The 18,832-nt window shown below is 48.4% G+C and overlaps 1 protein-coding gene across 6 annotated transcripts in view; it reads left to right on the top strand.

Moving 5' to 3' along the window:
• VPS8 (VPS8 subunit of CORVET complex) overlaps nt 1–8,640 on the top strand; it is a 163,310-nt gene extending 154,670 nt beyond the window's left edge. For 5 of the 6 annotated variants that reach the window (XM_072640418.1, XM_072640419.1, XM_072640420.1 and 2 more), the window contains 2 exons: nt 4,967–5,047; nt 7,980–8,640. In XM_072640418.1, the coding sequence (XP_072496519.1) occupies nt 4,967–5,047; nt 7,980–8,129 (231 nt within the window). In that variant the 3' untranslated portion in view covers nt 8,130–8,640. Of the gene's footprint in view, nt 1–4,966; nt 5,048–7,979 lie in introns of those variants that run through there. The other variant, XR_011973980.1, reaches the window with a different exon arrangement.
• The last annotated feature ends 10,192 nt before the right edge of the window (nt 8,641–18,832 follow it).

Genomic DNA, 18,832 nt, shown 5'->3' with positions numbered 1-18,832 from the left:
AGATGGCCTCTAGAGACCAGCTGGGGAAACAGGCCATCAGAACCTTGCCTTCAAGCCAGTGCCTGCACCAAAGGGCCTGTGGATCCCGAAGGATAGAATTTGTTTTCTTTTCCTTCTGGCTGATGTCATTCCAGCTTTCTCTTCTACCACATCCGAGAATCACTGAGCTCTGAAATGTGCTCAGGGCTTTGTGTTAGCCCAACAGCTCCTCTCCCTCGGGCCCTTGGAGATCATCAAGACCTCATTTTCCACCGGATTTGCTCTAATGCAGTGTGTGGCAAGGTCATTGGCCAGCTGTCACTGCTTCTGCCCGTGATGTGTGGCTTCCGTTTAATTTTAAATTCCTATCACTAGACTTAATTACGTGGGAAAAAAGGAAGAGAGATTTGCTGGAGAAGATAGTATCAGATGTCTTTTCCTTCCCTTCCAATTGCAAAATTGCCTCTAATCCAACCCCGGGCTTTGGGTTAGGGATAATCTTAAAGTACTGGGAGAGACATTTTCTATATATTGATTTGCCAAATGGAGATTTAGCCCAAATCATGCTGCTTCCTGCCTTATTGTCTAGGCATGATTCTTATTTGGCAAATCAATTATTCTGAGCAGAATTCGTGGACAGAATCTCTGATTTCCCTTTCTGTATCCTCCTGAGTCACCATGGCTGGGGTGCAAGGGTATTGCCCTCATTTGCTCCTGATTTTGCAATGTAATCCGTGATTAGCTTTTAATTACAGTAATACCTTGTTCAGAATTTTAATTTCCAAGATCCTTTCCCATCCATTTTCTCATAGTTTCCTTCTAGCATCCCTTGGAAATAAGATGAGATAGATGGTATTCCCATACTAAAATGGGAAAATCAGCCCACTGAAATCAAGTGACCAGCCTGATGTAGCCTAGGACTTGGTAGCAGAAGGACTGCAGACCAGAGCTCTGGATCTTTGACCCTATCTCCTTCATCATCATTAACATTATTAACATTATTATTACTTGTTAATAAAAGATATTCATCAACATACCTTTTAAGATGCAAAGAACAGGGAAGAGGATTGTGTGAGAAAATGTGAACTTTTATACATTTTTCATTTTTTTAAGAAATGTATCTATAAAGTTAAAGTAAAATTGCCTGTTTCTACTCTCCTGCACTTTTTTCTTCTGTTAATTTTTTTGGAAAAGGTTTCATTAGTGCCCTTTTTTTTCATACCTGTCCCTACCCAGTAACGCAGCTCACCCTCCCCTCCCTTGTAACAGATAGGTCACAAAACAGACCTTGTGTCTCCCTTGGCACCATCGCCCCCCTCAGATTTTTGTGTGTGTCAGCCTCTCAGAGGCACGCAAGCCTGTTGATGCTTCCTTTGGTCAACAATCGGGTCTTTCCAAGTTGTTTTCTCTTACGTCATCCTCCTCATCATTGTCATCCTGTCTCTCGCTCTGGTTCTTGCTCATTTTTCTCTGCATCCGTTCATTCAGATCTTTCATATTTCTGACGGTACGGTAAAATTCCATTGTGCCCATATGCTGTGATTCATTAAGCTTTTCCTTGCCTGATGAGAACCTGTTTTATCCTTAAAGCCCTGTGTGCTGTTGTGGTGGTGGTTCCTAATCCCGTGGATTGTGCCAGTCGCGTTGATGGGTTCTCTAAACCTACAGTCTGTGCATGAAGGGAAGGCAATCCCCTTGCTCATTCACAGCGTCCATTCTCTCAGTTTGTTTGTCCCCCATGTGGAGGAGCCGGTGGCCAGCGTTGGGTCTCTAACAAAAGAAAGGGAAGCAAATGTTGCTATTCCTAAGGGGCTGCCAGTGGGACATTTCTGTTCCTGGATGACAATGAAGTGATACAAGACCAGTCCTCTTCCCCCTGGTGTGACCACCACCCCAGCCAGCCCCCATTCTGCCCACACTGTAGGGGCTGCCAAGCTGGTCACCATAAACAGAAGCAAAGGCTTCAGCTGCTGGATACACTCACCCATGTGTGGCTTTGTTCTTCAGAAACCCAGAAAGCTCCCAGCTACCAATTAAGGAACGTATCATTAGCTTAATTGGGATAGCAGACTGTTCTAAACCCTGGCTCCTTTGGCTTTCTCCCTTCCCCCAAGTCGTCCTGCATCTTTTGGGGCTCTCGGCCCCATCTTTTCCTCACCTGGTGTTTAGATTGCAGGTGTTCAGACAGCAGAAAAGCGTCTGATGATTGCTTTAAATACCAGCTGCCCCCCATGCACTCTGAGCTCCTGCATCACCTAGACCTGAAGTCCATCATGCTTCTCTTTCTCTTTTTCCAAAATCCTGAATGGACTCCAAGGCATCTGGTCCACTCCAAGTCTGAATGGGAATTCCTTAATGACTGCTCCCTGGGCTCTGGTTGAGGCCCTCCAATGAGAAGGCAACCCATTGCCCCTAGAAGGGCAGCCCACAGCTCCAAGGTGGCCCACCAATTATGCCAACCCTGCCCTTGGAGACCCAGCAGACAAAGCCTTCTTTCACATGACAGCCCTTCAGATGTTTGAAGACAGTTCTCATCCCCATCCCCATCCCCAGGGTCTTCCTTTCCCCAGGTTCTGGCTCTGGCATGGGATCAATCTCCTCCCCATCCTGGCCATATCCCACCATGATGCCAACTTCTCAGAGGCCTCCAGATGAGCCCACCCACACAGCAGAGAGCAGCATGACACCCACCTTACTTGTATTGAACACTGCCTTCTGACAGTCAGTCAACAAGCATTTATTAATCACTTACTGTGTGCTGGGCACTGCTCAATGATGCTGAGGATACAGAGAAAGGCCAGCACAGCCCCTACCCCCAAGAAGGATCAGACTAGATGATGCCAAGGCCCCTGAAATTTTGTGACCATGATTCTCTCTTCCCTTTTTTCACACTCTCCGTGATTTGGTGAACTTGCTCTCCCCTGAAGTCCCCAGATAATCTTTGTTTTTCATACAAATGCTGTTCAGCCCGAAGCTGCCCTGGTTCTGGGCAAAGGAAAGGAAGTTTAACGCTGGGAGGCCTTCATGTGCATTTCTGTAACCCCAGCCCTGTGTCCAGTCTGCCTCACTTCTCCAGGTAAGCCCTGCCCTCAAGGAGCTCACCTTCTAATGAGAGAAGACAGCACATAAAGCCAGGGAGGGGCCCTAGTGTGTATCTGCCACCAGCTCTAAGCCCCTGCCACAGTCAGGAGACAGGCTTCACTTTTGTGACACCACGAGACAGAATGGAACATGGATTTAACCATGGTTAAATAGGTTCCTTCGTGGAAAGACAAGACAAATTTGTGTGGCTGAATGTAAATAGTCCCCAACTGGAAAGTTTGGTATCTTCGAACCTCAGTTTTTAATCAAATACCTATTCATATACCTTGTTGAATCATTTCAGTTATGTTCAACTCTCCACGACCCCTCTCAAGGTTTCCTTGGCAAAGATACTGGAGGGCTCTGCCATTTCCTTCTCCAACTCATTTTACAGATGGGGAAACTGAGGCTAACAGGGTGAAGTAACTTGAAGCCGTATTTGAACTCAGGCTGTCCTGATGCTAGGTGCTCTCTCCACTGCACTGCCTAGCACACTTCACATACCTTGGCAAACCTTCTATGCTACATAAATGTTAACTGCTGCCATTGAGCTATAAAAGGAGAGAGTGGCCTCACTTGCCACCCAGGTCACTTGGTGACCGCTCCTAAGACAGATGTCCCTGAGGTCCCATGGAGGGAGTCACCTGCTCAGCCCTTCCAGTCCAATTGCCCAGGCTGTTCACTTCCCCTCAGAAGTGGCGTCCACAGCAGCAGCAGGTGAAGCAATGTGGAGGGGTCTTCATCCACTGTAGTCTTGTCATCCACATGCTAAGAAACCATGAAGCATCAACACACCAGAGGACTCACAGCTTTGTCTTCCCAGTCATTGGCTCGGCAAAGGGCCAGCCTTCTGATTGTGTCTCTGGTGAGTAGGATGCACCAATGGCCTGTGTCAGGACCCACCCTGGGGAGGACAGACCCTCCTGTGGACTTGGATCCATCCCTCAGCACCTACTCATCTCCCACCTTGTCCGAGAAGCTGCTGCTAGTTCTCTAATGTCTGAGAACCCGCGATGGTGGCCAGGGCAGGTCACCACAGGGCCTGGAGCCACGTCATACCTTGACACAGAAGGCCAGCCCCTTTTCCGGGCCCCCTTGCATGGATAGGAGGGAGTTGCATGAGAAGAGCTTGGGGGTCTTGAGGTGGAGTGAGGCCATGGACAAGACAGGCTTTGTGAAGCTTGGTATCATGGGAGGGAGGACCTAGGTTTGAATCCTGGGGTTGCCTCTTAGTACCTGGGTGGGTGAGTCACACCATGTTTCCTCATCTTAAAACAGGGGTTGACAAAGGGATCTGAAAGGTTCCCCCTTCACGCTCTGACTCTGTGACCCTGTGGCCTCTGACCCCACAGTTCTAGGATCACCCCAGCCTCTTTCTCCCTCAGTCATGCCTGCTGCTCAGGGTTTCCTCTCATTGTCCTGGCCCCTGCTCTGTTTGTGGGGTCCCCACTCTAACCAGGGCAGTACAGCAGCACCTGGAGGGGTCACATGACTGGGCTGCCCAGCACATCTTCTGAGCCCCCACACTCACGTTCTGCTTACAGAGCACCTGCCCGCCTCATCATGGTGTCTGCTTGGAAAGCCGCCTGGCACCATTGGGGCAGGGCCCACCTGTCTGGATCCTGCAGGCATCTGCAGGTTTAGGGGGCTGGGGTGTGGCTCTGCTTTGTGGGCCTCCTGATTTTCATTTTCCATTTTAATTTGTTCCTCCCAGTGCAGTGGCTCATTCTGCTGTGTGTGTTTGTAGACTGGAGGCTTAGGAGACTGGGATGGGGGCCAGAGGCACTGGGGGTGTCCAGTGCCTCCCCACCATGATAGGGACAGCCCCTGAGGAAGGAGGGAGCCCCAGAGAGGAATGGGCTTAGCAGAGAGCCCATTAACACTTCTGTCCCCTTTGGTTTCTCAGACCCTGTCAGAACCGGGACTGGATCCCCAGCAGATCCAAGCTTTTGACCAACTCTGCCGCCTCTACCGGGGAACCTCTAGGGTAACGTACTGATTCCTTCCGTGCTTATCTTTGATTTCCATTCTTTTGATTTATTGATTTGGAAGCTTCAGTCCTGTCTCTGGCCTCCCGCCCAGGCTAGAGAATGCTGCAGGAAACCCAGCCACAAAAACATCCCCTGGCTTCCAACTCCAGCTCTCTGTGACCACGACAAAGCAGATCCTCCTCCACAAGCCTCAGTGTCCTTGTCTGCAGAGTGAGGGGGGTGGCAAGAGGCTCTCCTGGTTTAATCAGCAGCCCTGAGTGCAAATTCTGCCCCCACCACTTAACACCTGTGTGACCTCAGTCAAGTCGCTTTCCTTCTTCTGGGACTCAGTTTCCCTATTTTCAAAATGAGGGAAATGACCTTGAAGGTCCCCTCTAGCTCTGAACCTGATGAGACTCTCTGATGGGAGTGGGGGGATAGTAGTTCAGTCAGAAGGTAGCACTGTAAGGGTGGGGGGATTTCCTCAACCCATGAAGATGTCAGGGCTCACCAAGGGTGACTCATGAGCAGCCCTGACTCAGCTTTCCCTTTGGAAAAAAAGACTGTATAGGTCCCAGAGAGGGTAAAAAAATCTTGTCTTATTGGGGGAAGGGGGTCAATCTAGATGACCTCAAAGAGCCCTTTCTGCTATGAGTTTGAGATCCTTTGGGATCCCCCCTCCTGTGGTCAGTCCTGGGAGGAAGGGGCCCTCCAGCTCAGTGGCACCCCCTGCAGCCTTTGCTCCAGACTCCTGCTTCCTTCCATTTGCACACATGGCGGTGGCTCAGTTAAAGGAGCAGGCTCAGCCCAGAGCTCAAGAACCCTCCTGACGAGTGGCAGCCAGCCCCCACTTCCCCAGCCCAGAGCAGGTGGGCAGGCAGGCCCTGCCAAGGACTTGGGGAGGCAGGAGAAGGGGGATGGCAGCAGTGTCAGGAATGTGACCCCTGCCTCTGGCCACTTATCCTAGACCTGAGAATCTACCCCAGGGGGTCTTCTTTCTGGGACCCCCTTAAAGGTTCAGCCATTGAGCATCAGCTAGACAAGGTAAGTCCCATCAGTGCCCTGGACAGCTGGGAGACTGTTAGCAATGACAAAACATTTTCAAATCTAAGAGCCAAGGACACGTGCCTGGGTCCCTGCTACTGGGGATGCTGCTGGTGTAGGAGCCAGGCAGGCACAGGCTCAGCAGAGTGAGCCTGTGCCGGGGCAATGCAAGGAGTTAGTGATGCTCATTGGTTTTCAATCATCTCCCAACTCCCTGTGGCCCATTTAGGGTTTTCTTGGCAGAGATTCTGGGGCAGCTTGCCATTTCCTTCTCCAGCACATTTTACAGATGAGGAAACTGAGGCAAACAGGATGAAGTGATTTGAGGCCAGATTTAAACCCAGCCTTCCTGACTCCACGCCTGGCACTCTATGCACTGTGGTGCCAGGTAGCTGTCCATGAGATAAGGTAGCCCAGTCTTTAAAAAAGCACTCAAGATCAAGAGATGATTGATGAAGAAAGAACGAGAAGTGGCCAGAGCAGGAGAACTGACTGGGTTTCATCCAGTGGAAGTTTTTTAGCCTAAAGAAGGGAAGGAGAAGGAAAGGGTAGAAGGAGACCGACAGTGATGGAGAAGTTTGTTTGTTTTCCTTGGAAATTGTTCTGAATGTTTCATTTGTGGGGTGGGGGGAGTGAGGCCCTCAGCCAAGACCCCTGCATTGAAGTCTGGGGACGAGTTCAAATCCTGGTTCTGTCACATGGCAGTGTGGCAGTTACTGTTGCTAAGCTGGGGCAAGTCCCTCAGCCTCCCTGGCCCTGCTCGAACTCAGCAGCCTCAGAGGTCCTTGCTGGCTCTAACTCGACTGATCCTGGGTGAAGCTGTCCAAAAAAAAAACCAGCTCGACTGTGGCCGCTCTGCAGCACAGTCCCACCCAGTTGGGGGCGAGGATGAGTTTGTATTTGTCTGTTCATCTCTTCTCCTTTGGTCAGACCCCTGCCAGCCTTCCCATCCACCGTCCCCCAACCCTGTCCCAGGCCCCAGTATCGTCCTCCTTCTCACCCTAAGCATTCGTCAGGTGCTCTGAGTCCTCAGCATCTCTTATATCCAAGTGCAAACTTCCCTCCTTCCCCAACTCCCTCCCTGCATGAGGCTCTTTCCCCTCTCCTCTGCCCTCCCTCAGCTGCCAGACACTCCCCTCCTCAATGAACTCCAGTGGTTCCCTGTTACTTCTGGAATCAAAGTGGCTCTATGTCTGGGCCTAGCCCAACCCCAGCCTGCTTTGGGGCCTTATTCCACTCTCCTCTCCTTTGCCTCTCTGAGATACAGCCACATTGGCCTCCACCCTGATCCCCATAAAAGTACTTCATTTCCCAACTCCATGCATTTGCAGAGGCTCTGTCCCTTGTCTAAACAGCAGGTGCTCCTCACCTCCTCAGAATCCCAGATTTCCTTCAAATTCAGCTCCAGAGCTATCCTCCACTGCCAGCACCATTCCCCATCCATATGTTGTGTGTACCTGTATGTCGTCTCCCCCATGGAAGCTCCCTGGGGGCAGGAGCTGCTTTAATGGTGTCTTTGTATCCCGGGAGCCTGGCACATAGGTGTTTGGGAAATGATTAGTTGATTGACAGAAGGTTCCATCAGCCAGTAGACTTTCTTGGGGCCATGCTGGGAGAGAAGGCTGCTGATCTTTCCTGGTCCCCCTCCCAGAGCTAGATTTCCCTGTGTCACGCCCCATGCTGGGAGCTTGGGTCACCAGTATCCAAGGCAGCCATTCCCTGCCCTCACGGGCTCGGATCCCAAAGGGGGAGGGACTCAGCTGTGTCAAGCATTCACTAGGCTGAGGGGACCCGTTTCTCAGAGTCATTGTTGAGGCCTGGTGATCCTGAGTGAGTGCCTTCAGCTGGACCCTAGCTTTCAGGGCTTGAGGAAGCCCATCTAACCATGGCCTTTTTGTCTTCCAGCTGGCACTCCTGACTGAGCTATCTCAGAACCAGAGCAGTGACAGTCACCGGCTCCTGGGGGTCTCCAAAAGCAGCCCCGCCCTCAACAGCATCTTCCAGAATGAGAGCTTCCAGCTGCACCTGACCCCTCCTCCCCTGACTGAGGACTGAGGACCTCTACATCTCAGGCCGGCAGAAAAGCATGGAAGGAGTCCCTGCCAACCCTGGTGACCGTGAGCCCCTGGCCCTTCAGAGACCTCCCCCATCCCACCTGTCCCAGCCTGTGGTTCACCATTTCTTTCTCTCCCTGGTTCACTCACCATCACGTCTCCCTCTGGATTCCTTGGGAATCAATGGATCATCACAGAAACCCCAGCTCAGCTCAACATTCTCCTGCTCTTGATGGAGGGCAGAGGAATGGGTCCTCCACAATCCCCAAAGCTCTCATCAGAGGTTCCCTGTCCCAAGTCTGGGATGGAGCATCTTATGTCCTCATGGAGGAGACCCAGGTGCACAGGGAGCAGCCAGTCATCCGGGCATGGATGTCACCCTGAATGGGGTCCAAAAACCATGAAGAGGAGGGGGCTGGCATAGCCTGCAGAGGCCAGGAGGCTAAAAACTACCTTTGATTTTGGTTTCATCCCCTCTGGCTTCTGTCACAATAAATGTCCCTTTAACTCTGGACAGCCCCAATGTCTGTCTATAAAGGAGGGAAGGGTGCTCAGGGCCCAGGTAAACTCCAAAGGGAGCCACATCAGGCAGAGAGGGGCAAAGAAGAAGCTGGGTTCAGCTGCAGTCAAAGCCCCTGCCCTCCCGTGGGTGGGAGTCCACTCCCCCCATCCCCAGGGGCCACCTGGTAATGTCTGGACCACAGTAGCAGCCACACTGAGCACTGAGCATGTTGGTCATTGCTAGGGCTGGAGCTAATGAAGAGAATGCAGGATAAGGACAGGGGACTCAGGCTCCTGTCCCATGCTGTCACCAGCTTGCTATGGGACCTGGCCATGTTAACCCCGCCCCCCCCCCCCCCCAAGCCTCCTGCTTCTCCCTTTCATTGTAACAAGGACCTGATCCCTTCCTGCCAGGGGTAGATGTCGTGAGGATATAGCCAAGTAATCAGTGTAGAAAGAGAAACACATCACCTTCCTGTTAGGAAAGTCAAGAAAGAAGTCACTGTGATGGTAATTTGGGTCGGTATCCAAAAAAAAAAAAAAAAAAAAGGGCCAGTCACTGGAGTGAGAGATTCACTGACAGATGGGCGGTCCCAACACTGTCAAAGAAATAGGAGGGACCTGTGGTGGCAAACCAATGGGAAGACAATGTCAAAGGGAAGGAGCAAGCCACACAGGTTGGGGGACCATGTGTGTCATGGGAGGGAGCATTGGCATGGCTATGGTAGGAACATCAAAGAGACCACCAAGAAGCTCAAACTACCACCCAGTCCTCAACCATTAGGGCTTTCAGGGAACTCCAGAACCTCAGTGACAGCTGGGAAGTCAGGGCTGACCTAGGCCCACTTGAGCAAGGATCCCTTGGCCGTATCCCCAACAAGGGCTCCAAGAAGGGGGTGCCCACTTCCTCTGATGGAAGCCCACCCCAGACTCCTTTCTGCCTCTGTGGAGGGCCCCTGGCCCTAACAAGCACAGTCCTCCTCAAGCGCCCAGGTTTTTCTTCATCACATTTCTTAATTGGGACAGAGCCATCAACACTTCCTGGATGAGCAAACTCCATGTTTCAAGAAAGTGTGAACAGTGGTGTTTTTGTCAGTTTGTACATTTTGCTCCTTGTAAAGTTAGAGCTAAGATCCCACCAGACTTGGGGCCAAAAGGTGCCTTAGAGGTCGCCCAGGCCTCCTCTTACAGAGGAGAAAGCAGGCCCAGAGTGCAAGCAACTGACCCAAGGCCACACCATTGTTAAGCATCAGAGGCAAGATCAAACCCGAGTCTTCCAAGTCAGCCCTCTACCCAGCACACCAGAGGGCTAAACACAGCCCACAGCACTCCAGGGCATCCAAACCAGATCAGAAAGCACTGAGCAAAACTGTCTGAAATACAAAACACTAGAGATAACTGTTACATTGGGGCTTTCCGAGTCAATACGTGACCCATCCATTTCTGTTTGAGCTTGACCCTCCTGCCCCTCACCAGATCATAGTGATTGATCTTGTGGGCCCAAACGCCTCATCTGTACCCTCATGTGAAAGACCTGAGGGCACAGACTCCATCCCTAAGCCCAGCCAGCCATGGGTGCTGCTTGTTTTGGACTGGTGAGCCCAAGGTTGAGAGTGCCAATGGATGAAGAGGGCATAGTGGTCACCACATTCTGCTGCTGGCACAGCCCCATTAGACCAGAAACCTCTGGGACTAGGCAACCCAGCTTGTTATAGGTCATTGGATGGCTGTCACAGCAGTCATTTGTCAGGAAAGTGACCTGAAGAATTGGGATTAACAGTCCCTACTTCATGCAAACTCATGGTGTAAGCTATGTGCCCCCCTCCATTGTGCAGTTTGCTTAGACTGAGGTGGGGGTGCCAGTCCCAGGCAGAGGGTCCCATGCGTTCTCACTGTGTAAGCAGGATGGAGCAAATGTCTCCTAGGAAAACCTATGCCAAAAAGCCCCCATGGGGATGATCCTATGGAATTATCCAGTGTCAGTCATCACCATCCCTTCCTAGAAACTGCCCAGTGCCATCTTTCTATCCAGAAATGATTCCGTTCCCTCTGAGCCCATGATTCACTGCCCTTTGGCAATAGAGGTCATTCCTCACCCCCACTCTCCTGGGTCCCATCCCTCATGCCGCAGACACATAGAGTTAATAAATGCATTTTGACTGATTGTTTGGCAAAGTACTCCCCTCGTGAAATCAGGCCCATACATCCAGCTGAGCCCAGGCCAAAGGTTCCTAGACACTTACCTGCCTTACCCAGTCATCCTGTCCATCCCAAGGAGATCCCCTTATCCGGGGAGTATAAGCTTTCTTGGTTCTTCCAGTCTCTGAATCTTGTACATGTTTATTTCTCCCTGACTTTTCAAAACTCTGTCTCTCACAAGATTCCTTACTCCCAGGTTTCCTGACTGTTGATTCGTTTGCCCATATGGCACATAGCAGGTAGACTGTTTCTCTGCTGTGTAAGCAAGATAGCTATTTGTACAAGGGGTTGTTATAAGAAGGACACATTTCCATTCAAGGAGCAAATCTCACTGTGAAGAGCGGAGGGCAGCCCTGTGAATTCCTTCTGCCAGACTTAGACATATGTTTGCAAATACAGTCAGTGGAGGACCCTGTTCAGGTTGACTATGCATATCTGTCAAAACAAGAGTGGCTTTGGAGTCTTGACCTGGGCAGGTCCTTTAATGTCTCAGTGCCCCTTGGCAGGTCTGTAAGAAAGGGGCTTTTAAGTGTGTTTGTGTCATGGACTCCATAGGAAGCAGACTGGAGAAGACTAGAAACCCCCTCTCACAATAATGCTGGAAAATTTATAAAATCCATTGGGCCACAAAGGAAGCCCAGAGGATTGAAACATAGCCATCAAGTCCATGGACTCTCCTGGGGATCCATATCCCCCAGGAGAGGAACATCTACCTAAAGATTCAGAGTTGCAGAGAAAATTGTATATTATTATGATATTATATTTTAATTTTGTTGTATTCATGAAATCCCAGACAAAAGTGATATGCCAGTCATTATGAAAGAGCCATGAAGCATCTTCCACAAAGCGACTCGTTGGCCTTAGTGAGAGAAGCAATTTCTGCCAAGGTCATACTGTGTCACCCCTGGACTTTGTCAGAGAGGCAGCCCAAAATAGGAGGATATCAGGGGCCTGGCGCACCCAGACCCCACCAGTGTTTCCAGGCTGTGTTTGGAGTCATATCCAGCCTGATTGGGGCTCACGGAGAATGACGTGCAGCCAAGGAAGTGGGGGCCAGCCCCGAAAACACTGCACCTAACCATGCCTCTGGTGCAGAACTCTACCAAGGAGTTGCTCCTCAGGGGCTGGTGTCAACCCCAGCGTGCTGAGGGCGTCTCCAAACTCACCCTTCAGGGGAGGATCAAGACCAAGGATTCAGAACATTTTCTGTGTCACGAACTCTTTGGGTGATGGTTTGGTAAAGCCTATGGAACCCTTCTGAGAATAATGCGATGAAATAAAATATGTAGGATTACACAGAAACCAGTTATATTGAATCCCAGTGATGTGTGTGTATGTGTGTGTGTTTGTGTGTAGAGACAAGTAGGTAGGTAGATAGATAGATAGATAGACAGACAGACAGACAGACAGACAGACAGACAGACAGACAGATAGATAGATAGATAGATAGATAGACAGACAGATAGACAGACAGATAGAGATATAGAGAGTTTTAAAAACCAAGGTCAAAGACCCCAGACTAACCCTAATCCAGGGGAATTTGATTTTAGAGCCTGACACCTGAGGAAGGAGTCCCTCAAGGGCCAGGGTGATCTCCCTGCTCCAGTAAGACCTAGGATGTGTTGTAAGGTGTCTTGGGTTCCTCAGTCCCTAGCATTGTTGTGGCTGGCACTGGATCCCCTCTATCTGTGAATGAGGGTGCACAAGGACCCATTCCTTCTCACTGAGCTCTTACCGTTATAGGAAGATTTCCCCAAATGGGACTGAACAAGTCACTGTCTTGGAAATTGATTCGATGTCCTGGTCCCCAGTGAACTGAATGCTCAGCTTTGATCAGCGGATCCAAAGCTGAATTCATTTCTCTTCCCTCCCCCTCTTCCAAAAGCCCATTTCTCTTGAGGGTGACATCATCTCCACAGGTTCCCACCCTTGGCATTCTCTCTCGTTCACCTGATATAGCCCGTCAATTGCCTAATCTTGCCCGTCCTAATGCTGTAGATTCTTTCATATCTCAACCCTTCTCTTCACTCATAGACCACTCTAATGGGCCAACTCTAATGGACCCTCACCCCTTCATTATTTAAATGCAATGGCTTCCTAATGGATCTCCTTGCCTCAAGTCTCCCCCAACTCTGACCCATCCTTGGCTCTTGCCAAAGGGATTTTCCCTAAGTTCATTAATCAGTAAACATTTATTAAGTGCCTACTGTTTGCCAGGCACTGTGCTAAGCACTGGGCATACAAAAAGAAGCAAAAGACAATGCCTGGCCTTGAGGAGTTCCCAGTCTAAGTGGGGAGACAACTAGCAAGCAAATATGGACAAAACAAGAGGATATATAGGAAATCATTAGTGTCCTGGAATTAAGAAGGGTTGGGGACCTGACTCTGTGTCAGTCCTTTGCTCAGTGAACTCCAGAAGTTTCCCATTGACCCTAAAATCAAATATCAATTTCTCTGTTTGGCAATTAAGACCCTGTACCACCTACCTGCCTAGCTTCATTACTCTCCTTCCTTAACATCCTAATTATGTGTCCCCTTGGTGAATATTAAAATGAGTTTGCCTTTCCAAGTGCAAGGGGATCTAAGCATGCTGGGAAACAGTGAGGAGCTACTTGGGAATTCATCAGTGCCCCTTGATCACTCACAAAGTGAACAATCACGTTAGATGATATTTTGGTCACCAAGGTGGTGTGTTCCAGGAATGCCAAATGGTACTGGGATCAGGAAGATAGCTGACTCGTTCAGCACAAACTGCTTGGGCCAGATCAACCAAGAAATAATCATTAAGTATGGACCTTGTGCCAAGCATTCTACCAGCCTCTGAGGATACAGAGACAAGATGAAGCAGCCTGTGAGCTTGGGGAGCTAACATTCCATCAGGGGAAACGTACACAAAGGAACACAAAAGACACGAATCGATGAATGAATGAATGCTGAACCAAACTGAAAACAGCTTCCATCAGCACCATACATGCAGAAAAAAAAATTTCCCATGCAGCCCCTTTGCACCTGTGAAACTCACCAGAGAATGCTCAAATAGTCTCTGTTTTCATGAGAAAAAAAATGAAGAGCCCTTAGTTTGAGTTTTTGTTCAACCTTCCCCCAAGTGATCTCTCCCCTCCAAAAAAAGGTAAAACCCTCTCTACTGGGCAGTCAGATCTCTTCTCCATTTGCGTCCAGTCTCTTACCAGAATTCTTACACATTGCTTCCCTACACATAATCTCTGGTTGACCCAAACTGGCCTGTTTGCTGCTGCATGCACAGGACAGTCCATCTCCAATCTCCCTGCCTTTATCCAGGATGTCTCCAGTGCCTGGAATACAACTACCTCCTCATCTCTGCCTTTTAGAATCCTTTATTTCCTTTAAAACTCAGCTCTTGGATTGATCTTGTGTATGATTTGTACTTGCTTATATGTGTCCACATTATCTCTCAATAAAATGAAACTCCCTGAAGGCAGCTGCTATTTCATTTTTGTCTTTCTGTCTCCCAGATCTTGACAAGATTAGAAGACTGGGCTGATGGAATCTAATAAGGATAAATATGAAGTCTTACAACTAGGGACAAGAAATCCAAGACAAGAGTTGCTCTGAAAAAGATCTGAAGGGTTTAAGGGACTACAAGCTCAATGTGATTATCCTCCTAAAAAGCCAATGTAATCTTGAGCTGCATGAAAAGATGATTAACTTCTAGCACCAGAGAAGTGGTAGTCCCAAGGAACTCTGCCTCATCAGACCTCATCTGGAGCTCAGTTCTGGGGAACACATAGATACTGACAATATGGCAAAGATCTGGAGGCAGGCAGCCAGGATGGTAAAGGATCTTGAGCCCATGTCACATGAAGTGTGTTTGAAGGAGCTGAGGATGTCCAGCCTAGAAAAAAGAAGACTGGGTGTGGGGGAGGGGAGGTAGGGCTTGATAGCTATCTTCAAGGATTTGAAGTCATGTGAACAAGGGATCACATTTGTTTCTTTTGATCTCACACAGCAGAACTGATTGCAAAGGAACCAATCTGTGCTTGATGTAAAGAAAAATTTCCTAACAATTAGAGCAGTCCCAAAGTGCAACAGATTATTAGGGGTTGGAGAGTTTCCCCTTCTTGGAGATCTTCAAGCAGAAATTGGTCCCTGCCAGCCCTCAAATTCTATGATTCTGCATCTATAAACCTTGGGGTTCATTCAGTCAGTCATGCCTGATTCTGGGATATTCTGGATCATTATCTCATTCAAAAAAGTTAATCATTTTAGATGGCCATCTTCCTACAACACACTACATATTTCCTAGCCTTAGGATATGGAATATAATTTAATATCTTCTTGATACTAAGTGTCTTTGTTGTAAACATCAATTACCTTTATTGTGATGTCATGTAATAATGCCCTCTGGGTCAATCAAGGTACATAGGACTATTTCCCCCACACTCAATAGCCCTAGAATGTTGTGCTCTCTGTTCTTATGTGTGCTTTTTATAGTTTTCCTATGCCATTAATGTCAGTTTGTCCACTGGTCAGATTGGTTCTTCATCTCTCCTCCAGTGGCTGCCTGGGAAGGGTGCCCATGAGCAATCTCGTTCTGTCCTTTCAGGAAAGTTCAAGCATCTCATCTCATTAAGTTCGTTATAAGCAAAAGGGAATTGTTTTGTATTTATGTATTTGTACTCAGCTAAGAACTTTCCCCAATACCATGTGTTTGTTAGTCCCTACTGAAGAGCTCTTGTTTTCTCCAACAGGATTTCATTTATTTAGCAGGTTCTGCCTGCTAAGCATCCTATTGTCCATTGTCAGAAAGGTCCTGGAGTTACAGAGAGCGCTTGTCCTTACAGATTTGCGGTGTTGCAATCTTGTTAATAGATCCTTTGAGGGAAAGGGAGAAAAACCAGGACACATCTGAAAGCCCAGGCACTGAGATAACTATGAGACAGACCCTATGCTCAAAATGCTTGTAATCCTAGCATGGCAGAGAAGTGATAGCAGAAGGAGCAAAGAGATAGCAGAGTCTGGAAGTTAGGAAAGCCTTCCTAGTAATCCAAGCTGCCAGAGTGGGGAGGGGCTGCCTCCCTCTGGGGGTCTGCTGGGTGGCCACTTGTCAGGCATGGTAACCTGGGAATTTCTTCCTGGATGGTGGAACCAGAGAACCGCTGAGGTCTCTTGTTGCTCCCAGATTCTGCAGTTTCATGATATGTATATAAATAACATATAAAATCTAACTGTAAGAGATATGCCCATGAAAAGTACAAAGAGGAATCTGAGGAGGACATTCCACTTTGGGGGAAAAGCAGGGAAGGCTTAAGAGAAGAGGTCAGACCAGAGTTGGGCCCTGAAAGCAAGAAGGAGGGTGTTGCATGGAGATAATGATTCATGTTGGGGTTTTTGCTTTTTTAATTAGACCTGTAATTTTATCAGTATAGGAAGCTAACTCCCATGAAGGCAGATCAGCTGCTTGTCTGGGGCCCTGAGAGGTAATTTGCTGCCTCAGGTCTTTTTCACACCAACTCAATTCTCCAGCTAGACTTTCCTCCATCCAGTATTTTTGCAATTGATTTCTTGAACCCACACATAAGACTTTACATTTATTCCCATATAATGGACAGTGGTTGTATTCTTGGCCCACATCTCATCGATAGTAATGCCTTTGCATGATGGTCATATCCTGAGTTTTGCTTTTCTGATTAAATTTTAATCCCAGAAGTTGGCTTTCTTCACTCCTGGCTTTTCTGTCTGAGAGAGGGGAGTTTGCCCCAGTACTAAGTCTCCATCTTGGGAGCCAATCTAGCCTTACTGAGCTCCTAGCAGACCTATGTTCCTGTGAATGTATCTCCTCACTAATCCTCGTTCACTCCGCAACATGTGTCTCCCAAAGAAGTAATCCACTGCGTCTGCTGATCAAAAGTGGAGCGCTGATTGGCTTAGCTGGGAGGTTCAATTTCACCTTCTTAGATCTGTCCCGTCTTAATAGTCTGCGAGCACTTTTCTGCATCCTGACTCAGTCGTCCGTCATAGCTCTGCCTCCTCTGTGTTGTCTAAATCTGCTGACCTTTCCATCCAGTCTTCTGTCCAAGTCACTGATAAAAACATTTAATGGTACAGCACCAAGGACAGATCACTGAGGGACGCCACAGGACCTTCCTGTAGGTCAGATTACGAAGAAAATATTCAATGTCCGATACCACAGACAAGAGACAAAATTGACAGCAACTGAATCACGTCTTACCTTTCTCCTCCACACACAAACACTAGTGAAATCATTTCTCTGCACTCACATTGTACACCCTTCTCTCCTTTGCCTCTCGGAAGCCCTGACTTCCAATTAAGGCTCCACTCCAGCCAACTTCTATTAGTCTTTCCTGAGCCTGAGTTGTAGTGAGCTTCCCCTCTGCCTACGTGGCGCCACTGTGCACAGAGCGCTAGGCTTAGAGTCAGAAAGAGCTGAGTTCAAATTCAGTCTCAGACGCTAGCTGTCTGTCACCTAACTTCTCTCTGCCTCATTTTCCTTCCCTGTAAAATGGGAATAATAGCATCTACTTCCCAGGACTGATGCCGTAAGGGACCAGATGGGATGATATTTGTAAAGTGTTTGATCTGAATTCTCTATCAACTTGACACTCCAAGGCATGTGAGCTGTCTGAAGGGTACCTCCCACAGAGATGGATGGGCAACACAATACCTCGCTTAAGGACACAGAGAAGGCTTCTACTTGGTCTCCAGTGACTAGCTCAGCCTTCAAGATGGTTGGTGTCTCAGAGTGTGTGTGTGTGTGTGTGTGTGTGTGTGTGTGTGTGTGTGTGTGTGTGTGTGTGTGTGTGGTGTGTGTGTGTGTGTGTGTGTGTATGTGTGAAAGTGTTAGAAGAGCTGCCCCCCCATGGAGAATAAAAGTGATCTGAGATACTAACTTAGCCAGTTTTTATCCCCCTCCCTTCTCTTGCACGATCAGGTGGGAAAACAGTAATGGTAGGAAGAAGGGTGAGGGCCAGGGTTAGTCCCGCATACACATACACATACCCCAGGAGTAGTAATGGGGAAGCAAGTAGCATTAGTATTCCAATGTTTGCATGTGACTGGAGAGGGTGTTCAAGGACCATTCCTTCTGGGAAAGGGGGGATTTTTAATTTTCCAAGCAGCATAGTCTCAGAATTGAGTCAAAGAAGAAAGTTGTCCTGAGCAGTGCCCACTTTGATATGGTCCCATGGGACTACCCCTCCCCAACCAAGGGATTACATAAAGGTAATCTCAATCCTAATTCAGTCCTGAATTCCAGTGCTCAATCACCCACCACCTAAAGGAAGATGTTACTAACTGAATTTCTGAAAGAAGGAAAGAATTGCTAATAAAGGATTTCCAGGCAGCTGAAAAATTAAATCCATTGGTGAGTTGGGACTAGGTGAGGGGAAGTATTTGTGCAATTTCCACCAAACTGTGTTTTTCTTCCCTTGTAGAGGCCTGATGGGCTATTTGAATGTTTCATTTATGGGTTCCTGAGAACCTTTGCATCATATACATTTTCTTTGGTAATGACATAAAGCCTGTGCCATACCCAGTAACCATATTATATATTGAATGTATGCATGAAATTGGGACCCTTGTTGTTGTTATGTGGGGGAATCCTAGACGCAAACTGTAACTAAGCTTTATTCTAACTGGAGTAACACTCCAGGGTGAGGGCATTGAGACCAAGAGTGCAACTAGTCCTCATGATATCAGGCTCCCAAGATCAGGCCCAAGGTCCAGCCCAGTCTTTGGGCTACCCTGAACTACATATACTTATCTGTTTATATGTCATATCCTCCTGAGTAAAATATAAGTTCTTTGAGATTCAAGACTGTTTTTGTTTCCATCACTGTATCCCCTAACAATCCCTGCCAAACAATAGGTGCTTAATGCTTGACTTTGTCTTCCTTAGATTGTAAACAAGCCCCCCTAACAAGGGGTCTATCAGTGCAAAGGTGTCTTTTGGCATTCCGCTGACATTTTAGATTGAACCTGAATAGCCTTGGAATTAAGTGGCCC

The sequence above is a fragment of the Notamacropus eugenii genome, chromosome 2 (assembly GCF_028372415.1).
Source record: "Notamacropus eugenii isolate mMacEug1 chromosome 2, mMacEug1.pri_v2, whole genome shotgun sequence".
Classification (NCBI taxonomy): domain Eukaryota; kingdom Metazoa; phylum Chordata; class Mammalia; order Diprotodontia; family Macropodidae; genus Notamacropus; species Notamacropus eugenii.
This window is presented reverse-complemented; position numbering and strand designations above follow the sequence as displayed.